The following is a 22,125-nucleotide window of genomic DNA, read 5'->3' as shown; positions in this document are numbered from 1 at the left end:
AATTAATAATGAAGTTGTCTTTATAGTGGTAGGTTTTGTTTCCATTTTGAATTGACAGATGGAAAAATAAAACAGGAAAAAAAGTGCATTCCACAAAAAAGTGCATTTTGTTATAGTGAGCAAAAAAACAATTTAGGTATTCGAAAGTGACAAAAACAAATCTACATGCTTCAGAAGCACCACACTGGGGACGTGGTGAGATAAAACGAGGCTTTGGGTAACACTGGTGTATAATGCGCAGTAGGGCTTGTCCTGAACACTAAGACCTCACCCCTTACCTGGACAAAGAAGTAGATGAGGCTGAGGGGCGGGATGATGATTGCGGCGATGGGCGTGGCCAGCAGGATAACGATGCAGGCACCGATGATGTTGAACAGGGAGCCCATGAACATCTTGATGACCTCTGGGATCATGGAGTCCACTGTGTCCAGCTCCTTGGAGAAGCGGTTCACCAGGTTCCCACTGGGGGTCCACTCGAAGAAGCTCATGGGTGATCGCAGGATGCTGTGCAGCAGGTCCATGTGCAGAAAGCGGGAAGCCAAGATCCCCACGATGGACATGGCCGTGGAGTAGCCAAACACGGCGATCCCTGCAGACACTCGGAGTTAAACTCCACAATGCAGAGAAGGAGCTGACCAGGCATTGCAGGGAGGAGCGGCCATGTGGACGAGGCAGGCCTGGATTCCCAACTTCTAATAATAATAATAATGATGAGCCAGGCATGGTGGCTCACACCTGTAATCCCAGCACTTTGGGAGGCTGAAGCGGTTGGATCACTTGAGGTCAGGAGATCAAGACCAGCCTGGCCGACACAGTGAAACTCCATCTCTACTAAAAATACAAAAATTAGCTAGGCATGGTGGCGGGCTCCTGTAATCCCAGGTACTCGGGAGGCTGAGGCAAGGGAACTGCTTGAATCCAGGAGGTGGAGGTTGCAGTGAGCCAAGACTGTGTCACTCCACTCCAACATGGGTGACGGAGTGAGACTCTGTCTCAAAAAAAAAAAAAAAAATAATGATGATGATGATGATGGTGGCAGCTATTATTCAGAGGGTACTTCCTATGTGCTAAAAGCACTGTGCTGGGTTTTACATGTAACTAATTTTTAGGATGACTCTGAATAACTTCTATTACTACCCAATTTACAGATAAGAAAACTGAAGTCCAGATAGGTGAATGCCTTTGCCTTTAGTATACTGTGCCTGTCAGAAGTAGAACTGGGATTTCAATCCAGACAGCCTGCTCTTAATCCACATGCCATATTCTTCTAGACCAGGGGTCCCCAACCCCCGGGCCACAGATTGGCAGCAGTTCATGACCTGTTAGGAACCAGGCCCCACAGCAGGAGGTGAGTGGTGGTCACCTTCTGAGCATCACCGCCTGAGCTCTGCCTCCTGTGCGCTCAGTGGTGGCATTAGATCCTCTAGCAGTGCGAACCCAATTGTGAACTGCACATGCAAGGGACCTAGATTGTGCGCTTCTTATGATAATCTAACTAATGCCTGATGATCTAAGGTGGAACAGTTTCATCCCCAAATCACCCCCCACTGTTTCCATGAAACCAGTCCCTGGTGCCAAAAAGGCTGGGGATCGCTGCTTTAGAACAGTGCTGAGATAATTTTCTGAAATGATGGAAATGATGGCTACTGAGCACTTGAAACGTGTCTACTCTAATCGAATAAATCTTTCATTTTATTTTTCTTTTGAGATGGGGTCTCTCTCATCCTGTCACCCAGGGTGGAGTGCAGGGCTGTGATCACAGCTCACTGCAGCCTCGACCTCCTGGGCTCAAGCAATCCTCCCACCTCAGCCTCCTGAGTAGCAGGGATCACAGGCGTGTGCCACCATGCCCACCAAATTTTTGTATCTTTTGTAGAAACAGGGTTTTGTCATGTTGCCCAGGCTGGTCTTGAACCCCTGGACTAAGCAATCCACCCGCCTTGGCCTCTCAAAGTGTTGGGGTTACAGGCGTGAGCTACTGCACCCAACATTTATTTAACAATTGAAATTAAAATAGCCACCTGTGTCTCATGACTACCGCACCAGACAGCACAGCTCTGGAACAGACATTGTTGCTGTGTGAGTTCAGGTAATACCACACCCTCTCTGTTCTCTACCTTCCCTCAATTATAATTTGTAGGCCACAGTTCTTTCCCCTAATGGCAAGGAAAGGGGAGGGTGGGGATTGAGAGACTCAAGGAATCCATGTGTGCTCTGCTACCAGTGGGTTTTCCCAAAGCCACCTCCTGGAGATCCTGAGACATTGGTGGTTCTCTCAAACAACCCACAGGAGGGCACTGTGCTTTCCAGAGCGGCAACTTCCTAGGAATAGAGAGGCTTCCATCTCGGCCTCTTCAATTGGGAAGACACCCAATAGGCAGGGGCTCAAGTGACAGGCTCTGGAGCCAATGCTGCCAAATCCCATCTCTGCCACTTACCAGCTATGGGACCTCCTACTGGTCACTGAATCTCTCAGTTTCCTCATCGGTAAAATGGGACAATGACGCTGACCTCGGAGCAGTGTGGAATGTGAAGTCCCCACTTGGCAATGTGCCTGGCATACAGAAGTGCTCAAATGTGTCAAGACTATCCATTTACTGTGTATATATCATATGGACCATACATGTGTATTTGCAAACATGGCTCACATACTGCACAGCACAGTGGATAACAGCGTGAGCTCCTCAGCCAGACTGCCTTGTTCGATGCCAATGCTGCCAAGAATTAGCTGTGTGACTTTTGGCAACTCACTCAACCTCTCTGGGCCTCAATTTCTGTATCTCCAAAATGAGGGAAATATTAACTCCTACCTCACAGGACTGCTGCAAGGATAAAATAAGTTAAAACACGTGGAAGTGTTTAGAACAAATCCAAGTACCAAGTAAATGTTCTGTAAACGCCAGCTGTTATTATCAACACTGCTGCATTTGAGGACTCCCATAGGACCACACAGAACAGTATAGAGCAGGGTTTTTTTTGTTTTATTTTTTGAGACAGGGTCTTGCTCTGTCACCCAGGCTGGAGAGCAGTGGTGCAATCATAGGTCTAACTGTAGGCTCAAACTCCTGGGCTCAAGCAATCTTGTGACCTCAGCTGCCCAAGTCGCTGAGACCACAAGTGCATACCACCACGTGTACCTGTAGTTTATTTTATTTATCTATTTTTTTCTAGAAACAGGGTCTCACTATGTTGCCCAGGCTGGTCTCGAACATCTGGCCTCAAGCGATCCTCTGACTTCAGCCTCCCAAAGTGTGGGATTACAGGTGTGAGCCACCATGCCTGGCCAACGGCAGGGTTTCTCAATCTTGTGACAACCAAAAGCATCTCCAGATATTGTCAAACATCCCTGAGGGACAACACTGCCCATAATTGGGAATTACTAGTATGAGCCAATTTCCGCCCTCACTCAGCAGGCAAAAGTCTGCATATGAGACCTCATGCAAGCTCTGTCACCGTGACAAAGCAAACAGGGTCAAGGGGGTCCTCCCAACCCTCAGTGCTTCCAGAGGCCTCTGTTCTCAACTGTCCTCATCTGTAAAATGGGCACACTAGAGCACTCCTCCCGTCTACCACCAAGGCCCATATGAAAAAAGTACTCAAACACCCACTCTACAAATATCTGAGTGTCTACTAGCTGACAGCTACCATTCCTCTGGGTTTGGCTTGGTTTGGGGTCCCACAAACCCCTGAGGACTCCAAGGATCCATTTCTATAATTAGACAAAGCCACAACAGGGGCCCAAATCAGGCGGGGTGGGAGACAGTGGCACCAACCTTGTGAAATGCCCAGGGCTCCATAGACGCTCAGCCGGACTTTCGTGTGCTCCTGGGTCCCGTTGACGATGGGGTCATCAGTCCAGAGACTGAGCCAATAGTTGGAAGCCAGCGCGGACACGTGGTTACACATGAAAAGGAAGATGCTGAGAAAGGAGATGAAGAGTCCGATGGCCTTCATGTAGTCCCAGTACACAGAAAGCTTGACCTGGAGATCACAGGAGATAAGGCAGCTTAGCACATGCATGCACCCAGCCCCAGCCCCACAAGGTCAGGGGCTTCACCAGCACAGCACCACCCAGCTGCCTGCCTTTGCTCCTAGGTAGAATACCCCTCCCATTTAGCTATTTGACAAAGTCAGCAGTAAACAAAGTCGAGGGCCAGGCGCTGTGGCTCACAACTGTAATCCCAACATTTTGGGAGGCTGAGGCGGGCAGATCAACTGAGGTAGGGAGTTCGAGACCAGCCTGGTCAATATGGCAAAACCCCGCCCTCTACTAAAAATAGAAAGTTAGCTGGGTGGGGTGGTCGGCACCTGTAATCCCAGCTAGTTGGAAGGCTGAGGCAGGAGAATTCCTCGAACCCAGGAGGCAGAGGTTGCAGCAGTGAGCCAAGATCGCCCCACTGCACTCCAGCCTGGGCGACGGAGCGAGACTCCGTCTCAAAAAAAAGACAAACTCAGGGTCTCTGCCCTCATGCATGGAGCTTCCAGTCGTGTGGTGAGATTGGCTCCCATAAAATCATCCCAGATAAATGCGTCATCACAGAGAAGGGCTGTAAATGGCGCACAATTCCACGTTGAGTATAAAATAGGACATCCTGACCTAACGCAGTCTAGAGAGGTATTGGGGGAGGTTTTCTTCCAGGAAGTGACATTAAAGAGTTAAACCAAGGCTGGGCGCAGTGGCTCACGCCTGTGATCCCAGCACTTTGGTAGGCCGAGGCGGGTGGATTACCCGAGGTCAGGAGTTCGAGACCAGCCTGACCAACATGGCAAAACCCCTTCTCTACTAAAATACAAAAATTAGCTGGGGATGGTGGTAGGCACATGTAATCTCAGCTACTTGGGAGGCTGAGGCAAGAGAATCTCTTGAACCCAGGAGGCGGAGGTTACAGTGAGCTGAGAATGCGCCACTGCACTCCTGCCTGGGCGACAGAGTGAGATTGTCACTAAAAAATGAAAAAAAAAAAAAAGAGTGCTGGGCATCCTGGCTCACGCCTGTAATCCCAGCACTTTGAGGGGCTGCAGCCAGTGGATCACCTGAGGTCAGGAATCCGAGACCAGCCTGGCCAACATGATGAAACCTCATCTCTACAAAAAACACAAAAATCAGTCGGGCGTGAGGGCATGTGCCTGTAGACTGAGGCACAAGAGTCGCTTGAAGCCGGGAGGCGGAGGTTGCACCGAGCCAAAATTACGCCACTGCACACCAACCTGGGTGACAGAGGGAGACACTGCCTCCAGGAGAAAAAAAAAAAAAAAAAAAAGGAGTTAAACCAGCTGAAAATGGAAAAAAGGTGGCAGAACCAGCATGTGCAAAGGCCCTGAGGTAGGAGGAAACATAGTGCATCTGGGGAACTGAGAGAAGGCACTGGTGGCTGGAGCCAGGAGATCATGGGGCAGCAAGGAACAAGAGGCTGGAAAAACCAATCGCAGTCAGACCACACATGGCATGGGAGACTCGGGTCAGGGTTCCAACTTTTATGCCAAGACTGACAGAAAGCAGAAGCCACCAATGAGTTTTAAGCAATGTGTGACATGTTGCCTGGCAACCAAGGCCAAATGTCACCTCCAAGCCACAACTGGGCCAGCCTCCTCCAACTCTTTTCACTCTGAGCACAGAATATCATCTCACCCATCTTCCCAGGGCCCAGTTTGCTCCAGGAGGTGAAGGTTGGAGTTTCTTTCCCTCCTATATTCCCTGTGGAGCCCAGCATGGGGCTGAACAAATGTGTCTAGCCGCCTGACATGAGAGACAGGGCAATCTGCTTTAGGCCAGCCCCCATCTAAGCCAACTGGGCTTGGTTTCAAGAAATTCCAGGGATCTTTACCCCTGTCTGTGCTATTGTCATTTCAAGCTTTTCATGCTGAATTTTGGGTCATAAAAATCATCTGGACTGGGTGCGGTGGCTCACACCTATAATGCCAGCACTTTAGGAGGCCAAGGCAGGAAAATCACGTGAGCCCAGGAGTTCGAGACCAGCCTGGGAAACACAGTAAGACCCCGTCTCTACAAAAAATTTTTAAATTAGCTAGGAAGCTGAGCTAGGAGGATCTTTTGATCCCAGAAGCTTAAGGCTGCAGTGAGCGTTGGTCACACCACTGCACTCCAGCCTGAGTGACACAGTGAGGCCCTGCCCCTCACCTGAAAAAAAAAAAAAAAAAATCATCTGACCCTACGGTCTAGCTGAAAGGTAACAGGTGAAAGATAACAGGTCTGATGTGTAACTGATTGCTTCCTTTTGAGTTTTCAAGCCTCCATTCTGGAAAATGAAATATGTGGGTGAGGAGACAGGTCATAATTAAGAATGTGTTTATTTCACCACTTGGCTTTGTCATGCAGCCAAGCTGCCTGCCGTCCCTGAAATTAGCCTGCAGCGTTCAGGAACTTCTTTGTCATGAGTAGTGGAAGGTGGTGGGCTCGGGGTCAGAAATGACAAGTGTGTGGCCAGGTGTGGTGGCTCACATCTGTAATCCCAGTACTTTGGGAGGTGGGCCAGTCACTTGAGCCCAGGAGTTCAAGACCAGCCTGGGCAACAGGGTGAAACCTCATCTCTACTAAAAAATAAAAAAAATTAGTCAAGTGTGGTGGTGCACACATGTAGTCCCAGCTACTTGGAAGGCTGAGGTAAGAGAATCACTTGAATCTGGGAGGTAGAGGCTGCAGTTAGCCATGATTGTGCCACTGAATTCCATCCTGGGTGACAGAGTCAGACCTCGTCTCAGAAAAAAAAAAAAAGAAAACACATTAAAAAAAAAAAAAGGCCGGGTGCAGTGGCTCATGCCTGTAATCCCAGCACCAGCACTTTGGGAGGCTGAGGCAGGCAGATCACAAGGTCAGGAGTTTGAGACCAGCCTGGCCAACATAGTGAAACCCCGTCTCTACCAAAAATACAAAAATTAGCTGGGCATGGTGGTGCAGGCCTGTAGTCCCAGCTACTCTGGAGGCTGAAGCAGGACAATCGCTTGAACCCGGGAGGTGGAGGTTGAAGTTGAGGTTGTGGTGAGCTCAGATTGTGCCACGGCACTACAGCTTGGGCAACACAGCAGGACTTCATCTCAAAAACAAAACAAAACAAAATAAAACAAAACAAAAACAAATGATGAGCGTGTTGTGCCTGGCTCCACTCTTGGTCCAACTTTGACAAGTTACAAGCCCCCTGGCTTTAGTGTTCCTTGAATATAAAATTGGAGTTAAATGAGGATTAAATGGGCCTGGCATCTCTGGCCCTTCCTTCCCATTTCCTGTAATTTGGGGTAACTTCTCTGGCTTCCCGGAGAGTCACTAAGGGTAAGGTGAGAGGACACCAGAGTCCCTCTGCCCCTTGTTACGATCCTGACTGTGATGACAAGTTAAGGAAGAAGCCAGGAACAGACAGTTCTGGGAAGCTCTGGACACATCCAGGCGGATCTAAGAGAAAGTGCCCCAGCCTCACTCCCCCGCTACCACCTTTCATGGTTTTTTTTTTTGTTTTTCTTTATCTGCATGCTTATTTTTTACCTACTTGAAAAATTCCATTCCCTATTTTTTTTTTTAAAAAACATAACCACATTTATTTTTAAAAATAAACTTTGGATCACCACCATAAATGGAGAATTATTAACACTTGCCCAAAATAGACAATCTTTAAAAACAATAAAACAGGAGCTCAAAACCTGGTCTCCTTCTTAAAAGAGAGGCCAGCAGTTGTTAGGTACTGAAGGCAGGGTGGGACCCAACTGGGACTTTCTCAGGGACGTAATCATTAGGACCAAATCAGAAATGAAAAACAGGCAGGGCGCGGTGCTCACACCTGTAACCCCAGCACTTTGGGAGGCCGAGGTGGGTGGATCACCTGAGGTCAGGAGTTCAAGACCAGCCTGGCCAACATGGTGAAACCCTGTCTCTACAAAAAATACAAAAATTAGCTGGGCGAGGTAGCGAGTTTCTGTAATCCCAGCTACTCAGGAGGCTGAGGCAGGAAAACTGCTTGAACCCAGGAGGCAGAGGTTGTAGTGAGCCGAGATCGCACCACTGCACTCCAGCCTTGGCGACAGAGTGAGACTGTCTCAAAAAAATAAAAATAAAAAAAAGAAATGAAACAAACATCCATCTGTCATTTAATGTGTCTGTGCACAACCAGACACCATCTCATGCACAACTGAACCCCACATTGCAGGAAGCCCTGATTTAAAGCATCCAGCTCGCCTCTCGCGAATGAGACCCCGAGTTGCTCAAGCAGTCAATAGAGCAGAGACTGTAAGTACTAACCCTGGAGTCTGCCAGGGTTCAAATCCCAGTTCTGTCGCTGACCAGCGGTGACCTTGGGTAAGTCACAGCCTCTCTGGCCTCAGTTTCTGGTGCTGTAAATAGTACCTTCAGAGGTGTGTTGTGATGGACAGGTGAGTTAACATAGACAAGACACTTTGCACAGTGCCCAGTGCACAGTGGGCGCTCTATAAAATCCAGCCACTATCATCATTTAAGGAGCGAATCTCACCTGCCCCGTCTGCACCTTGTCAGCCTCCATCAGCTTCCAGGTCTCCTCCTTCTTGGCCCCAGCTTTCTGCAGTTCTGCGGTGCTGTTGTGGTACCTGCTGATGTCCCCGCCATAGGAGGAGGAGCTGCTGAGCTGTATGGAGAAGAAAAGTACAAGGGTTTCAACTGCATGGATGCCTTAGGCAGGGTTGGAGTGCTCCCTGCTGGGACTGCTATTGTGAGTCTGAACCATGGCATAAGTGATGGAGTGTTTCCACATGCACACATGTAAACATATATATGAATATGTGCACATGTGCACCACATCCCACCATGTCATTCCCCAGGGTTATAGATCAATTAGAATTGATCTCAAAAAAAAAAAGCCAATAAAAGATAAAACAGAGCGCATCATAGATCATTTTTCAAACATGAAAAAGATTCAAAATGTAACACATGATGAAAAGCGTAGGGCAAAGTACCCAGCTAGTTCGATTTTCTTGTTTTACAAGTGTGGTGGGTGTTGGGGTGGTACCTTGCTCTGACTGCTCCTTCATGCAAGCACGTTACTCAGAAAGCATTATTTGGCCCGGTGCAGTGGCTCACACCTGTAATCCCAGCACTTTGGGAGGCCGAGGCAGGCAGATCACTTGAGGCCATGAGTTCAAGACTAGCCTGGCCAACATGGTGAAACCCCGTCTCTACTAAAAATACAAAAATTAGCGAAGCATGGTACCGTGCGCCTGCAGTCCCAACTACTGGGAGGTTGAGGCAGGAGAATCGCTTGAATCCCAGAGGCAGAAGTTGCAGTGAGCTGTGATTGCACCAATGCACTCCAGCCTCAGCGACAGAGTAAGACCCTGTCTCAAAAAAAAAAAAAAAAAAAAGCACTTTTTGCACATCAGTGGTCATCAGCTTTATGCAGACCCCCAGAGATTATCACAGATTGCACTGCCCACAGTTTTGTGTTCAGTGGCTGACATTGCCCCACCGCACACTGCACTCCAGCCTGGGTGACAGAGGGAGACTCATGTCAAAAAAAAAAAGAAAGAAAAGAAATTATGGAGGCCATGCAAAACACAGCTGTGGCTCACTGCCGTGGAAACTTCTGTACTTTCCTCCACCTACTTATCTCCTGCACAAGATAACAAGCTAAATGAGGTCAGGAGCCCCATGTGAGTCATCCCTGTCATCCCTGCACCCCCAGAACTGTGTCCCCTGAAAACACTTCCTGAAGGCTGAGTAAACCTCCACCACCTCCCCTCTTTGAACTAGGGCCTGGGGGTGGGTAACCTTTCCTTACCCATGAGATCTGTGCAAAGGTCTTTAGTTAAGGTCTAGTGAGGTGGAAGTGGTCTCAAATCCGAAAGCAAGAGTGAGTTTTCAGGGAGTGGCAGAGGGAAGAATGAGAACCAACTCTGGACGGAATCTAGAATTTGGATGGGGAGCTAGGGCTTCCTGCTTCATGACCTAGGACTTCACAAATCCACACACCTCGACAGAAAATCTTACATCCTTCTACACTCATGCACTGTCTGGAGTCTCCCACTAGGATTTAGGCTGTGTAAGATTGAGAGGTGACAGCGTGTTGACAGCCCTCACAGCCCTCGCTCGCTCTCGGCACCTCCTCAGCCTTTGCGCCCACTCTGGCCGCGCTTGAGGAGCCCTTCAGCCCGCCGCTGCACTGTGGGAGCCCCTTTCTGGCCTGGCAAAGGCCAGAGCCGGCTCCCTCAGCTTGTGGGGAGGTGTGGAGGGAGAGGCATGGGCGGGAACTGGGGCTGCACACAGCCATTGCGGGCCAGCACTAGTTCCGGATGGGCGTGAGCTCAGCGGGCCCCGCACTCAGAGCAGCCAGCCCTGCCAGCCCCAGGCAGTGAGGGGCTTAGTACCTGGGCCAGCAGCTGCTGAGCTCGATTTCTCCCGGGCCTTAGCTGCCTCCCCACAGGGCAGGGCTTGGGACCTGCAGCCCGCCATGCCTAAGCCTCCCCCAATTCCGGACACAAGATGATAACAATGGCAAAAGCGACATCTGCCAAGTGTTTGTCTGTTCCAGGCACAGTGCTAGGCTGCATCGTCTTTGCTTTCTCCTGACCCCATAGCAACTGCAGGTCCACGATCCTTTCTCAAATCTCCGTGGTCAGGTACGTTTAGGCTCTGACTCTGTCAATTTTCGTTGTTGTTTTGCTGTTTTCTGTTGTTGTTTGTTTTGTTTTGTTTTTGTTTTTTGCGATGGAGTCTTGCTCTGTCACCCAGGCTGGAGTGCCATGGCACAATCTCAGCTCACTGCGACCTCCACCTCCTGGGTTCAAGCGATTCTCGTGCCTCAGCCTCCCAAGTAGCTGGGACTACAGGCGCCTGCCACCATGCCTGGGTAATTTTTGTATCTTTAGTAGAGACAGGGTTTCATCATATTGGCCAGGCTGGTCTTCAACTCCTGTCCTCAGGTGATCCACCTGCCTCAGCCTCCCAAAGTGCTGGGATTATAGGCGTGAGCCACCATGCCTGGCCGACTTAGCCAGTTTTTTAAAAGCTAGTATGGTTAATATACTGCATATGCTATAAATCCCCAGGGATCTAAGGAAGCCCTCTATAATCAAACACAAGCATACTTCCTTTTTTGTACAGATGGGGTCTTGCTGTGTTGCCAAGTGTGGTCTCAAACTCCTGGCCTCAAGCGATCCTCCTGCCTCAACCTCCCAAAGTGCTGAGATTACAAGCACGAGCCACCACACCTGGCCTTGAGACAGTTTTAAATCGAATGCTGCTTCACAAAGCAGGAACCTTCCAGGCCCCGCCAAGAGGCCTTAGCAAAGACCCACATCATGTAGGGAATGCAAGTGTCAGAAGCGTGGACAGATGGTTAAATCATGAGGCCTGTGTGAGTTGTGCCACCTGGCAAGAAGAGTGGCACATTCCTTCTTTGGGCTTCTGTACTCTGAAAAGCAAGGTCCTTGGAGGATTTGGGAGGGAAGGTAGAAAGCCCAGGCCTTCCAGGACCCCAGGGGGCTGAGGCCTTTTTTTGTCCCTCCTCTTGTCCTCCCACTGGCAAGGCAGGGTCCTTGGGTTGGGGCCTCCCTCCCCACCCTTACCTCTGCAGTTGCTTCCCTGCACTGTCGGTCACCAGCACACCATTCTCCATTTGCTTTGCTCCTTCCCCGGACCGCTGATGCCCGTGACCCCTGGCAGAAGAGAGACAAAGGGGGCAAGTGGGGTTACATGAGCCAGATGCTAAAACCAAGGGCAACAAAAACTGGCCACTTCAGGGAGGAAACCGCAGAGCACCTGGCCACCAGGATGATCAGAAAGTAGGAGACCTGCTCTGCAGAGGCCATGAACAGGCTGTCTGGTTGTGGGGCGGGTGGTATCTGGAGCTCAGTCCCTTGGGGTAGGGAGAGTGCTTTGCAACAGTGCAGAGGGCTCCATCCACTGAGGGCACTGGGCCTGAGCCAGCATCCTGCGCCAGTAGCAATGGGTAAAACCCAGCCCAGAAAACAGTAGCTCTGCTGTGTTAAGCTCACTTCCTAGGACCAGGATGCAAGGAACCGCATGAGGGAAAGGGCGTAGCCCCGTGATTCCCAAGCATTGAAAGAAGAGGTGATATTCAAACTAGATAACTAATTTGACAAGGACATCAGCCAAGAGGCAGAGGCCCAGAGACCCCTGTAGAGCCAGGAGTTAACCCTTCAGTTCCTAGACCACAGAGAGGTCCCAAGAGTTCAGGGTAAAAGGTACCTGGGGCAGTGGCTGTTTCCACAGTAATAAAGTATTTCAACATTTGAACAACTAGGGAACCGAGTTCTGCCAACAACCAGGTGAGCTTCAAAGTGGACCCTTCCCTGATTGAGTCTTCAGATGAGACCCCAGCCCTGGCAGATGACTTGGTTGCAGACTTAGGAAGGACCCTGTTAAGGACACAGCAGCTGGATATCTGCCCTGATCCCAGGAAGAATCCACCAAGCATCAACAATAATCACTGGAACATCAACAATGACAATGACAGCCAACATTCATCAAGTGCACTCGGGCACCGTGTGTCATGTCAAAACAGATCATATCTCTTTCCCGGTTCACAATAACTCAGTGATGATGATGACTACTGCCCCCTTTCTGCACTGACTGCCTCATTCTTTGGTGCCAGGAGAGAAAGCAGCACAACGTAAGGCACCAAAGGGCTGACCCCAGGAAAGGTGGGAGAGGACCCAGGACAGAAAATACAAAAGTGATAAATATGCAGCCAGCAGCACAATCAGGGTGACCCTGGGAACATGCGCGGGTGACACGAATAAAAGCAGAGCTCAAAAATGCAAGATCTTGCAGAAATAGCCACAGGGAGACACAGACACACCTGGAAGGGAAGAGGGGGCTGCAGATCATTCCTGGACTCAGGGAGGCACTCCATGCCAGGGATTCTCAGTCTTGGGTGTAAATGAGTCACAGGGGGCTGTATAAATGAGCAGGTGGCAGTCGGGCATGGTGGCTCACGTCTGTAATCCCCAGCACTTTCAAGGCCGAGGTGGGCAGGTCGCCTGAGGCCAGGAGTTCGAGACCAGCCTGGCCAACATGGAAAAACCCCATCTCCATTCTAAAAATACAAAAATTAGTTGGGTGTAGTGGTGCGTGCCTGTAATCCCAGCTACTCAGGAGGCTGAGGCCCTAGAATCGCTTGAATCCGGGAGGCGGAGGTTGCAGTGAGCTGAGATCGTGCTACTACACTCCAGCCTGGGTGACAGAGCGAGACTCTGTCTCAAAAAAAAATAAAAAATAAAAATGAAAATAAAAAAATCTAAAAAACACGAATAAAAGAAAAAAAAATTAAAATTACAAAATGAGCAGGTGCCCTCGTGTCCAGCCCAGCCCCTGCTGTGACTCTCAATTAGAGCACTCTCCGGTAACTGTGATGTGTGGGACGTGTTCTCTCACTTCCTGGCTGTGCGCCTTGGGGAAATGATAAACCTCTCTGAGCCTCATCTTCCACATCTGCAAAACAGGAACAGCAGCAGACCCAACCTTCATTCACAAGAGGGTGAAACGAGATCGCACGTAGTGCCTCGCACAGCGACTGTTCAGTGATGGCAACCCCTGTGTTGCTTATTACTAAATACATTTTTAAACACGTTCTACAGAGAATTCTAGGCACAGCCAGGGACAGAGTCACGCTCTGTTACCCAGGCTAGAGTGCAGTGCCACAACCTTGGCTCACTGCAAGCTCTGCCCCCCGGGTTCACGCTATTCTCATGCCTCAGCTTCCTGACATCTTTGTATTTTTAGTAGAGATGGGGTTTCACCATGTTGGCCAGGCGGGTCTTGAACTCCTGACCTCAGGTGATCCACCTACCTTGGCCTCCCAAAGTCCTGGCATTACAGATATGAGCCACCTTTTTTCCTGATTCTTTGTACTCTTCTGTAGTTTGCAAATGTCTATGACAAGCACATGTTGCTTTTATAATCATTAAGAAAAACTCGGTAAATACTTAAGAGGGAAAAATATTTGCCATGAAGTTAACAGATGGTTCAAGCAAGGTTTTGAAAAATGGCCACAGGCCAGGTGCCGTGACTCATGCTTGTAATCCCAGGATTTTGGGAGGTCAAGGTGGGAGGATCGCTTGAGCCCAAGAGTTCAAGACCCACCTGGGCAACAGAGTGATATCCCATCTCTACAAAAAAACACAAAAATATATAAATAAAATTGTTTAAAAGAGAAAAATGGCCACATTGTTGGAATGAAGATCCTTCTCCCAAGAGGACAAGGGAAGAATTCAGCAGTGTGAAGTCAGAGAACACAGGGCTTCTTGCTCTTGGTGCTTTGGATGTCCTGGCAAGGGGATTCCCTGTCATGGGGGGCAGGGTAAGGGGGAATCGTCTTGAGTGCTGTAGGATGTTCAGCGACATCGATGGCCTCTACCCTGGTTGCCTGCCAGGGGCAAACCCCACTCCAGTTGTGACATCCAAACATGTCTCCTAACATTGCCAATTGTCCCCAGGGTGGGGGCAATTTGCCCCCCATGGAAAACCACTGCTCTAGGTATTAGATTCCTAAGAAAGAAACCAGAGTCATGAAGATGTGTTTTATCTTCCAGGTATGAAGGTTAATGAGCCATTTTTTTAAATCCCTTAAAAATTTGTTCCCCTAAGGGGCTTGAGGCAATCTGTGAAAATGGTTCACTATTCACTTGATCCAGAAAACACCACAGAATCATGCAGATCAAGAGGTTCAAACCTTCATGTTCACCTTAAGAACATTTGTGAGGCCAGGCATGGTGGCTCATGCCTGTAATCCCAACACTTTGGGAGGCTGGGGCAGGAGGATCCCCTGAGGCCGGGAGTTCGAGACCAGCCTGGTCAACATGGTGAAACCCCATCTCTACTAAAAATACAAAAATTAGCCAGGCGTGGTGGCACATGCCTGTAACTCCAGCTACTTGAGAGGCTGAGGCACAAGAATTTCTTGAACCCGGGAAGGCGGAGGCTGCAGTGAGCCAAGATCATGCCACTACACTCCAGCCTGGGCAACAGAGTCCGACTCTGTATCCAAAAAAAAAAAAAAAAAAAAAGGCCGAGCACGGTGGCTCACACCTGTAATCCCAGCACTTTGGGAGGGTGAGGCAGGCGGATCATGAGGTTAAGAGATCGAGACCATCCTGGCTAACACGGTGAAACCCCGTCTCTACTAAAAATACAAAAAAAATTAGCTGGGCATGGTGGCGGGCACCTGTAGTCCCAGCTACTCAGGAGGCTGAGGCAGGAGAATGGCGTGAACCTGGGAGGCGGAGCTTGCAGTGAGCCCAGATCACGCCACTGCACTCCAGCCTGGGCAACAGAGCAAGACTCCGTCTCAAAAAAAAAAAAAAAGAAAGAAAAAAAAGAACACTCCTGAAAGTGCCCAGGCCATCAAGGTACGCACATACAAAAGGCCACAAAGTATCAGAAAGATGCCACTTTACAGAAACAACATGTACCATTCTGACATTATAATGGTGGAGTTGGTAGGTGTGCCCGGGCCAAGAAGTGGGGCTGGCCACAAGGTCGGCGGCCCAAAAAGAGCACTGAATTTCTGCTGCACATGCTTAAAAATACAGAGAGTCACGCTGAGCTTAAGGGTTCAGATGCAGATTCTCTGGTCCTTGAGCATATCCAACTGAACAAAGCACCTAAAATGTGGCGCCAGACCTACAGAGCTCAGGGTCGGTCAGATTAACCCATACCTGAGCTCATCCTGCCACATCCAGATGATCCTTCCTGAAAGGGAACAAATTGTTCCTAAATCGGAAGGGGAGGCTGCACAGAAGAAAAATATACCCCAGAAGAAATTGAAGAAACAAAAGCTTATGGCATGGGAATAAATTAGGAATAAAAGGAATGCCATTAAAAGTTAAAAAAAAAAAAAGGAGAGAGAGAAACAGTAAAAAAGATATATTTTTCAGAAATCAGTAAACTGAATATCCCGGGAGAGAGGTCAGTATTGCCCCATTCACAAGCATGGTTCCTGCCCATCCCCCCTCAAGGAGCCTCCCAAACCAAATACCAACACCTGCCCCCCTTCAGCCTGGGTGTTCTAAAAAAAAAAAAGAGCTGATTAATTCAACAAGGAAAAAAGTTCCCCTTTAGGAAAAGCCAAAAATGTGGTTTAAACAAACCCAAGGTCATTGGCGCTTCGAGTTGGCTAAGGCTGGGCAAGACCAGACCCTGATGTCAAGACTTTATAGCCAGCGCCCCTCCAGAGCAATGGAAAAGGGTGGGTGGTGGGGGAGGGGTTGCCCCAGTGTGATGTAAGACCCTTTGCCAAGGACTTCTATGTAAACTCAAAGGCAGGAGGTGGGGAGGTCAAACTGGGGAAATGAACGCACGAGGTGCCAGGGTGGTGGGCGGCATTTGCATCACCAAATTAAGTGCTGATGTGTACAAAAATCATAAAGCAACAGACAGCCTTACAGGTTCTGTATACACTGCTTGGATACTCTAGCAGCTGGGAAAGGAAGGGGGGGTGCAGAACCTAACTGGGGCCAACGGAGTTTAAGGGCATTTTTTGCTCACCTGGATGAGGTAGAGAGAGAGACCTCACACTGGGCAAAAGATTCAGCTAAACCCACACACTTTGATTTAGAAAGCACAAAGGGTGTTTTCACCTAAAAGTAGCCTGCCAAGCAGGTCAGTGAAAAAGTCACCAAGAAGTTGCCACAAAGCATTGCTCGGGCTGAGAGATAGACAAAGGGGGATTCTGTAGCAAGAAGAAACAGGCTAGACTCAAGGTAGAACTTCCCAACCACAAGGGAATGAACACGCAGAAATTCAGTCTAATCAAAGAATTTAAAAGCTGAAGGGAATGTCAGCTATCATGCACTGGCAAGAAACAAAAATCCAACTTTTTTTTGAGACATGGTCTTGCTCTGTCACCCAGGCCAGATGGAGGGCAATGGCATGATTTTGGCTCCCAGCAGCCTCTGACTCCCAGGCTCAAGCGATTCCCCCACCTCAGCCTCCCAAATAGCCGGGTCTACAGGTGTGCACCACCACCCCAGCTAATTTTTGTACTTTTAGTAGAGACGAGGTTTCACCATGCTGCCCAGGCTGGTCTTGAACTCCTGACTTCAAGTGATCCACCCGCCTTGGCCTCCCAAAGTGCTGGGATTACAGGCACAAACCACCACACCTGGCCACAAACTTTTCCTTTAAAACCACCAGGGCTCATGACAGCAGTATTCGTAAGAGTCAGAAAGTGGAAAAAACCCGAATGTCCATCAACCAGCGAACAGATCAACACAGTGTGATCTATCTGCACAATGGCATATTATTCCGCAAGAAAAGGAAATGAAGGTACAACATAGTTGAACCTTGAAAACATCACGCTAAGTGTAAAAGCCGCCAGTTACAACATTCCACCTATTGTGATGCCATTTACATGAAATGTCCAGAATAAGCAAATCTAGAGAGACAGAAAGATTAGTGGTTGCCTAGGGCTTGGGGGGTGCTGGGGAAAATAGGGAGTCACGGCTGATGGATTGGGGTTTCTTTTGGGGGTGATTAAAAAAAGTTCTAAACTTGATTGTGGTGATGGTTGGATTGTGTGATTTAAGTGGGTTAACTGTATGTTGTATGAATTTTTGTTTTCTTCTTCTTCTTTTTTTTTTTTTGGTTTTTTGTTTGTGTTTTTTTTGAGACTGAGTCTTGCTCTGTTGCCCAAGCTGGAGTGTAGTGGCACAATCTCTGTTCACTGCAACCTCCGCCTCCCAGGTTCAAACTATTCTCCTGCCTCACCCTCCCCAGTAGCTGAGCCTATAGGCGTGTGCCACCATGCCAGGATAATTTTTGTATTTTTAGTAGAGACGGGGTTTCATCATGTTGGCCAGGCTGGTCTCAAACTCCTGACCTTAGGTGATCCACCTGCGTCAGCCTCCCACAGTGCTGGGATTACAGGCATGAGCCACTGCGCCTAGCCTACATGTGTGAATTACATCTCAAGAAAGCACTTATTAGAGACCACTAGGACCTCTGCAGAGAAGGAGCTCCCACCCCAGGCAGAGGATGAGAAACTCAGAGACCAACTTGAGAGCCAACCTTGCCAGCAGCTGCTATGTATCCTGGGGCTGGTCACTTTGCCTCTCTGACATTCAGTGGCTTCCCAGGGACCATCCTGGCTAACACAGTGAGACCCCGTCTCTACTAAAAATACAAAAAATTAGCCGGGCGTGGTGGCGGGCGCCTGTAGTCCCAGCTACTCAGGAGGCTGAGAGAGGAGAATGGCATGAATCCGGGAGGCAGAGCTTGCAGTGAGCCTAGACCGCGCCACTGCACTCCAGCCTGGGCGACAGAGTGAGACTGTCTCATAAAAAACAAAAAAACAAACAAACAACAACAACAAAACAACACAAAGCATACTTGGAAAGTGGAATGGGCTTCCTTTCTAATAGAATTTTTTGTTGTTGTTCATATGCAGTCACTTCAAAAGACTATGGAGGCAAATCACCTGACCCATCCTTTCCAAAATATTTTTCAGTCATCAAAATTATGCTAAAGAGTAGGAAAATTCCAGAGAATCAGCAAAGTTGAATACAAGAGACTAATGTACACAGAGGGCATAGAGTGACCCACTTCTTATTGCTGGGGGTCTTTTTTTTAATCAAAGAGCAAAATAATTACACAGACACCATTGCATGGCACATCTAAAGTTTTCTGCTTCAGGGAGAATGTAATAAATCAGCAGTAGGTTTCAGTGAGATTTCTTTATGCTTCCACCTTGTACATTGCAACAAGACTCACAATTACTACTCCTTAGTGTATTTCTTTATAACTCCAACATATGTCACTTCTCAAAGTATTCATTTCTTGCTAACGTACATTATTATTTGGAAGCATAAAGTTACATTACACAAATATTTTGCATTTTTAAAAATAAGCACTTTTGCCACTTCTGAAACACAGTACTTCATGTAGTGGTGCAACAAAAGCGGAGCACATATTTACCAACTACTTAAGATTAATTTTACCACTACCATCTGCCAAACCCATATTGCCTTTTCCTCAGTACCTTTGGGCAGTGATGTACCATGATTTCACAGACAGAATGTTAATATGACTTATGAATAACAGTACCATCAGTAATACTGAAATCAATGCAGATGGCACAAAACACAAACTTCTCAAGGAGTAACTTCTTTTAAATATGTGGGCAACTCTGTTTTCTCTGTTGTATTATCCACTGAGAAAAAAAATCCTGTTTGATTATGCTGTTACACAAGTTACAAAAAACCAGATTAGGTATATTACTGGTTGACACTTAAGATACTGTACTGCTTTCTACAACAGAAGAACTTCTGAAAAATGTTCTATAGAACTATATTCATAATACCACTTCATTGGTCCATTCCATTCATTGATGGGCAAAGCACTCATGTTTTGACAAAACTTCAAAGCTTCCATAAAAGTTAAATTAGAACAAAAAAATGAATATAACACAACCACAGAATGAAGAATGAAAGTATGATATTTTTGCTTCTAAGAGTGAGTCCTTGAAAATATATGTGGTCACTATGCTGTGGGATAATTAAGGAATCAGACAGACCGAGGGGTTGAGGAGGAATTATTTAATTATTTAGGTGCACTGACCCAGTCAGATTAACATCCAAAGGACTGAGCTCCAAACAGAGTCAAGCTACCTTTTAAGCATTTCATGGGGCGGGGGGAGATCTATGCAGGGGGAAGCATATTACAGAAGCGAGAAACAAAGACAGTTATTCAATTAAGACATGCATTACATTATGTCTTACTTTTCAAGGAACAACATGTTTTACGACTTGAGATGACCTTGCAGCTGCATAGCTAGAGAAACAGTCTTCACAATGCCTGGGAAAGGGAGAGATAAGGCTCACTAGCCACAGAAGGAAAAACAGGCCGTTTATTTAAAAGGACTCCAGCTCTTTCTCTTCCTCAAGGGGAATTGGGTTTTCTTACATATAACTGAGTTTTTGCTTACACATTCTTTAATTTCTTTTAATTCCTGTTCCACCTACAGAGATGATTTTAATCACAAGACAGCAGATGAACATGTAAGTAACTCCCCAGGATCTGTGTCCAGAGTCATTTGTGGTGCTGTATGGCTTTCCTTTTCCTTCATTTGAAAAAACAGCAGCACTTGGTTTCATCCATCACTTCTACTTCAGTAGGGGCTGTGAGAGGTGCATTTGGATGTTCTGTGGTGGGGTCATCTGTGTTTAACTCTCCATTTGTAGAACTTACAACCTGGTTTTTGGATTGTTGCGTCTTATCTCTGTGTTGATGTGCTTCTCTGTTTGATGACAGAGCAGGATCTTGCTGAACTGCACCCACTGGAGTAGGCAACTGTTCACCAATCCAGTCATATTCATAATCAAACATATATCCTTTTCGACCAAACAAGCCAGTTAAAAGCTCTCGTAAGTAGTCATAGTCTGGTTTTTCAAAAAAAAATCTAACCTTCTTACATAACGAAGATATGTTGCCATTTCCGGAAAATTTTCACATAACACTTCTATTGGTGTAGCCCGTTTTGTATCTCCAATTTTCTGATACCTCTTCTCTAATGTGTCAGCCTCAAGCCTTGCCAAGGAAGACTTTTGTATTTAGCTGTTGTCTTTTGTATTTAGCTATTTTATCTCAATTCCTCCCTTCTGCTTTCTGGCATTGGGCAGAGGAGAAAGAAATCAGGCCAGTTCAAGTTCAAAAGCTATTAATCAGATGAGAGCATAGGAACCAGGTACTTTTTCCTCCTCCAGCATATCTGGAATTCAAGCAATCTCAGAAAATACATGAACATATGACCTAAAGCTTCTAAATCATGTCTTCTACTTTGTCCTTTTACTAAATGTGTTTTTATGCTCATATATCTAGCTGTTCCTGTAGGGCCCTTGTGCTCTCTGTATGGTATGTGTTTCTTTGTCTCTGGATCAATATATTCCTTTGCCAAACCAAAATCTATAACATGAATAACTTGCTGGGCTTTGTTTCCTGGTCATCCTATTAAGAAGTTCTCGGGTTTTACATCTCTGTATATCAAGTTCTTTGAATGGACAAATTCCATGAGAGAAATCAGTTGTATAGCTATCATGAGAAGTGTTTTAAAAGAAAATGTTCTGTCACACAAGTCAAACAAATATTCCAAACTAGGTCCCAGCAGTTCCAGCGCCACAGCATTGTATTTACCATAAGGGCAGAAATAGTAAACTTGAGGTATACCATCTCCAGGTCCTAATTGCTTATAGAATCTGTTTTCCAAATGTAGCTGTGGTGCTTTGGTTTCATGGGCTTCAGCTTAATTGCCACATATTCATTTGTGTATACATTTTTCCCTCAGAGGCGCGGCGGCGAGCAGCGGGGTCGGTCCCGGGCGGGCGCGGGCGAGCCCCCGGTCTGTCAGTAAGCGCCGGCGGGGGCAGCGGCGGCGGCACATCACGCCCGCGGGCGGCCGAAGCAGGAAAGCGAGCCACGGAGGAGGAAAGCGAGCCACGGAGGGGGAAAGCGAGCCACGCAGGGAGCCGGCGAGCAAGGTAGGGGGGAAGGAGCCAGAGAGGGAGGTAACACAGCGCGGCTCGGATTCAGTCCCTACACTGCTGCCGGTGCCTCCTACCGCCGCCGCTGGCCGGAGAGAGTCGCCGCCCAAGCCGCTGCGGTCGCCACCAATGCAGCCGGGAATGAATGCACAGCGGCGCCTGGCTTATCTGGAGGTCAAGCATCCTTCTGCCCCGGGCATCAGGATGGACGCCGGACCCGGAAGTGAACACATGGAAAAAAAATTAAAAAGGCCACTAGGGGGCCGGGCGTGGTGGCTCACGCCTGTAATCCCAGAATTTTGGGAGGCCTAGGAGGGCGGATCACGAGGTCAGGAGACCGAAGCCATCCTGGCTAACATGGTGAAACCCCGTCTGTACTAAAAATACAAAAAATTAGCCGGGCGTGGTGGTGGGCGCCTGTAGTCCCAGCTACTCGGGAGGCTGAGGCAGGAGAATGGCGTGAACCCGGGAGGCGGAGCTTGTAGTGAGCCGAGATGGCACCAGTGCACTCCAGCCCAGGCGACAGACCAAGACTCCGTCTAAAAAAAAAAAAAAAAGCCATTAGGGCCAATTTCTTTTAAACGTGACAAGACACCTAGATTTTGTGAATTATGTGTGAATTTACATGAAAAATTAATATTATTTGGGGTTTGG

General features: G+C 47.9%; 1 protein-coding gene and 2 pseudogenes across 1 annotated transcript in view; all 3 read right to left on the bottom strand.

The window, feature by feature from the left end:
- LOC116459119 (multidrug resistance-associated protein 1-like) overlaps positions 1-14,675 on the bottom strand; it is a 34,376-nt gene extending 19,701 nt beyond the window's left edge. Inside the window, exons 1-5 of the mRNA XM_058431853.1 lie at positions 14,670-14,675; positions 11,542-11,631; positions 8,475-8,606; positions 3,774-3,981; positions 279-589 (exon numbers count right to left, since the gene is read on the bottom strand). Coding sequence (XP_058287836.1) covers positions 279-589; positions 3,774-3,981; positions 8,475-8,606; positions 11,542-11,631; positions 14,670-14,675 — 747 coding nt within the window. The remainder of the gene's footprint in view (positions 1-278; positions 590-3,773; positions 3,982-8,474; positions 8,607-11,541; positions 11,632-14,669) is intronic.
- Positions 14,676-20,023: 5,348 nt separating this feature from the next.
- LOC116459107 (casein kinase I-like) lies at positions 20,024-20,522 on the bottom strand (annotated as a pseudogene).
- Positions 20,510-21,654, bottom strand: LOC116459106 (casein kinase I-like; annotated as a pseudogene).
- Between the last annotated feature and the right edge of the window lie 471 nt (positions 21,655-22,125).

The sequence above is a fragment of the Hylobates moloch genome, unplaced genomic scaffold (genome assembly GCF_009828535.3).
Source record: "Hylobates moloch isolate HMO894 unplaced genomic scaffold, HMol_V3 SCAFFOLD_19, whole genome shotgun sequence".
In the NCBI taxonomy this organism is placed as follows: domain Eukaryota; kingdom Metazoa; phylum Chordata; class Mammalia; order Primates; family Hylobatidae; genus Hylobates; species Hylobates moloch.
This window is presented reverse-complemented; position numbering and strand designations above follow the sequence as displayed.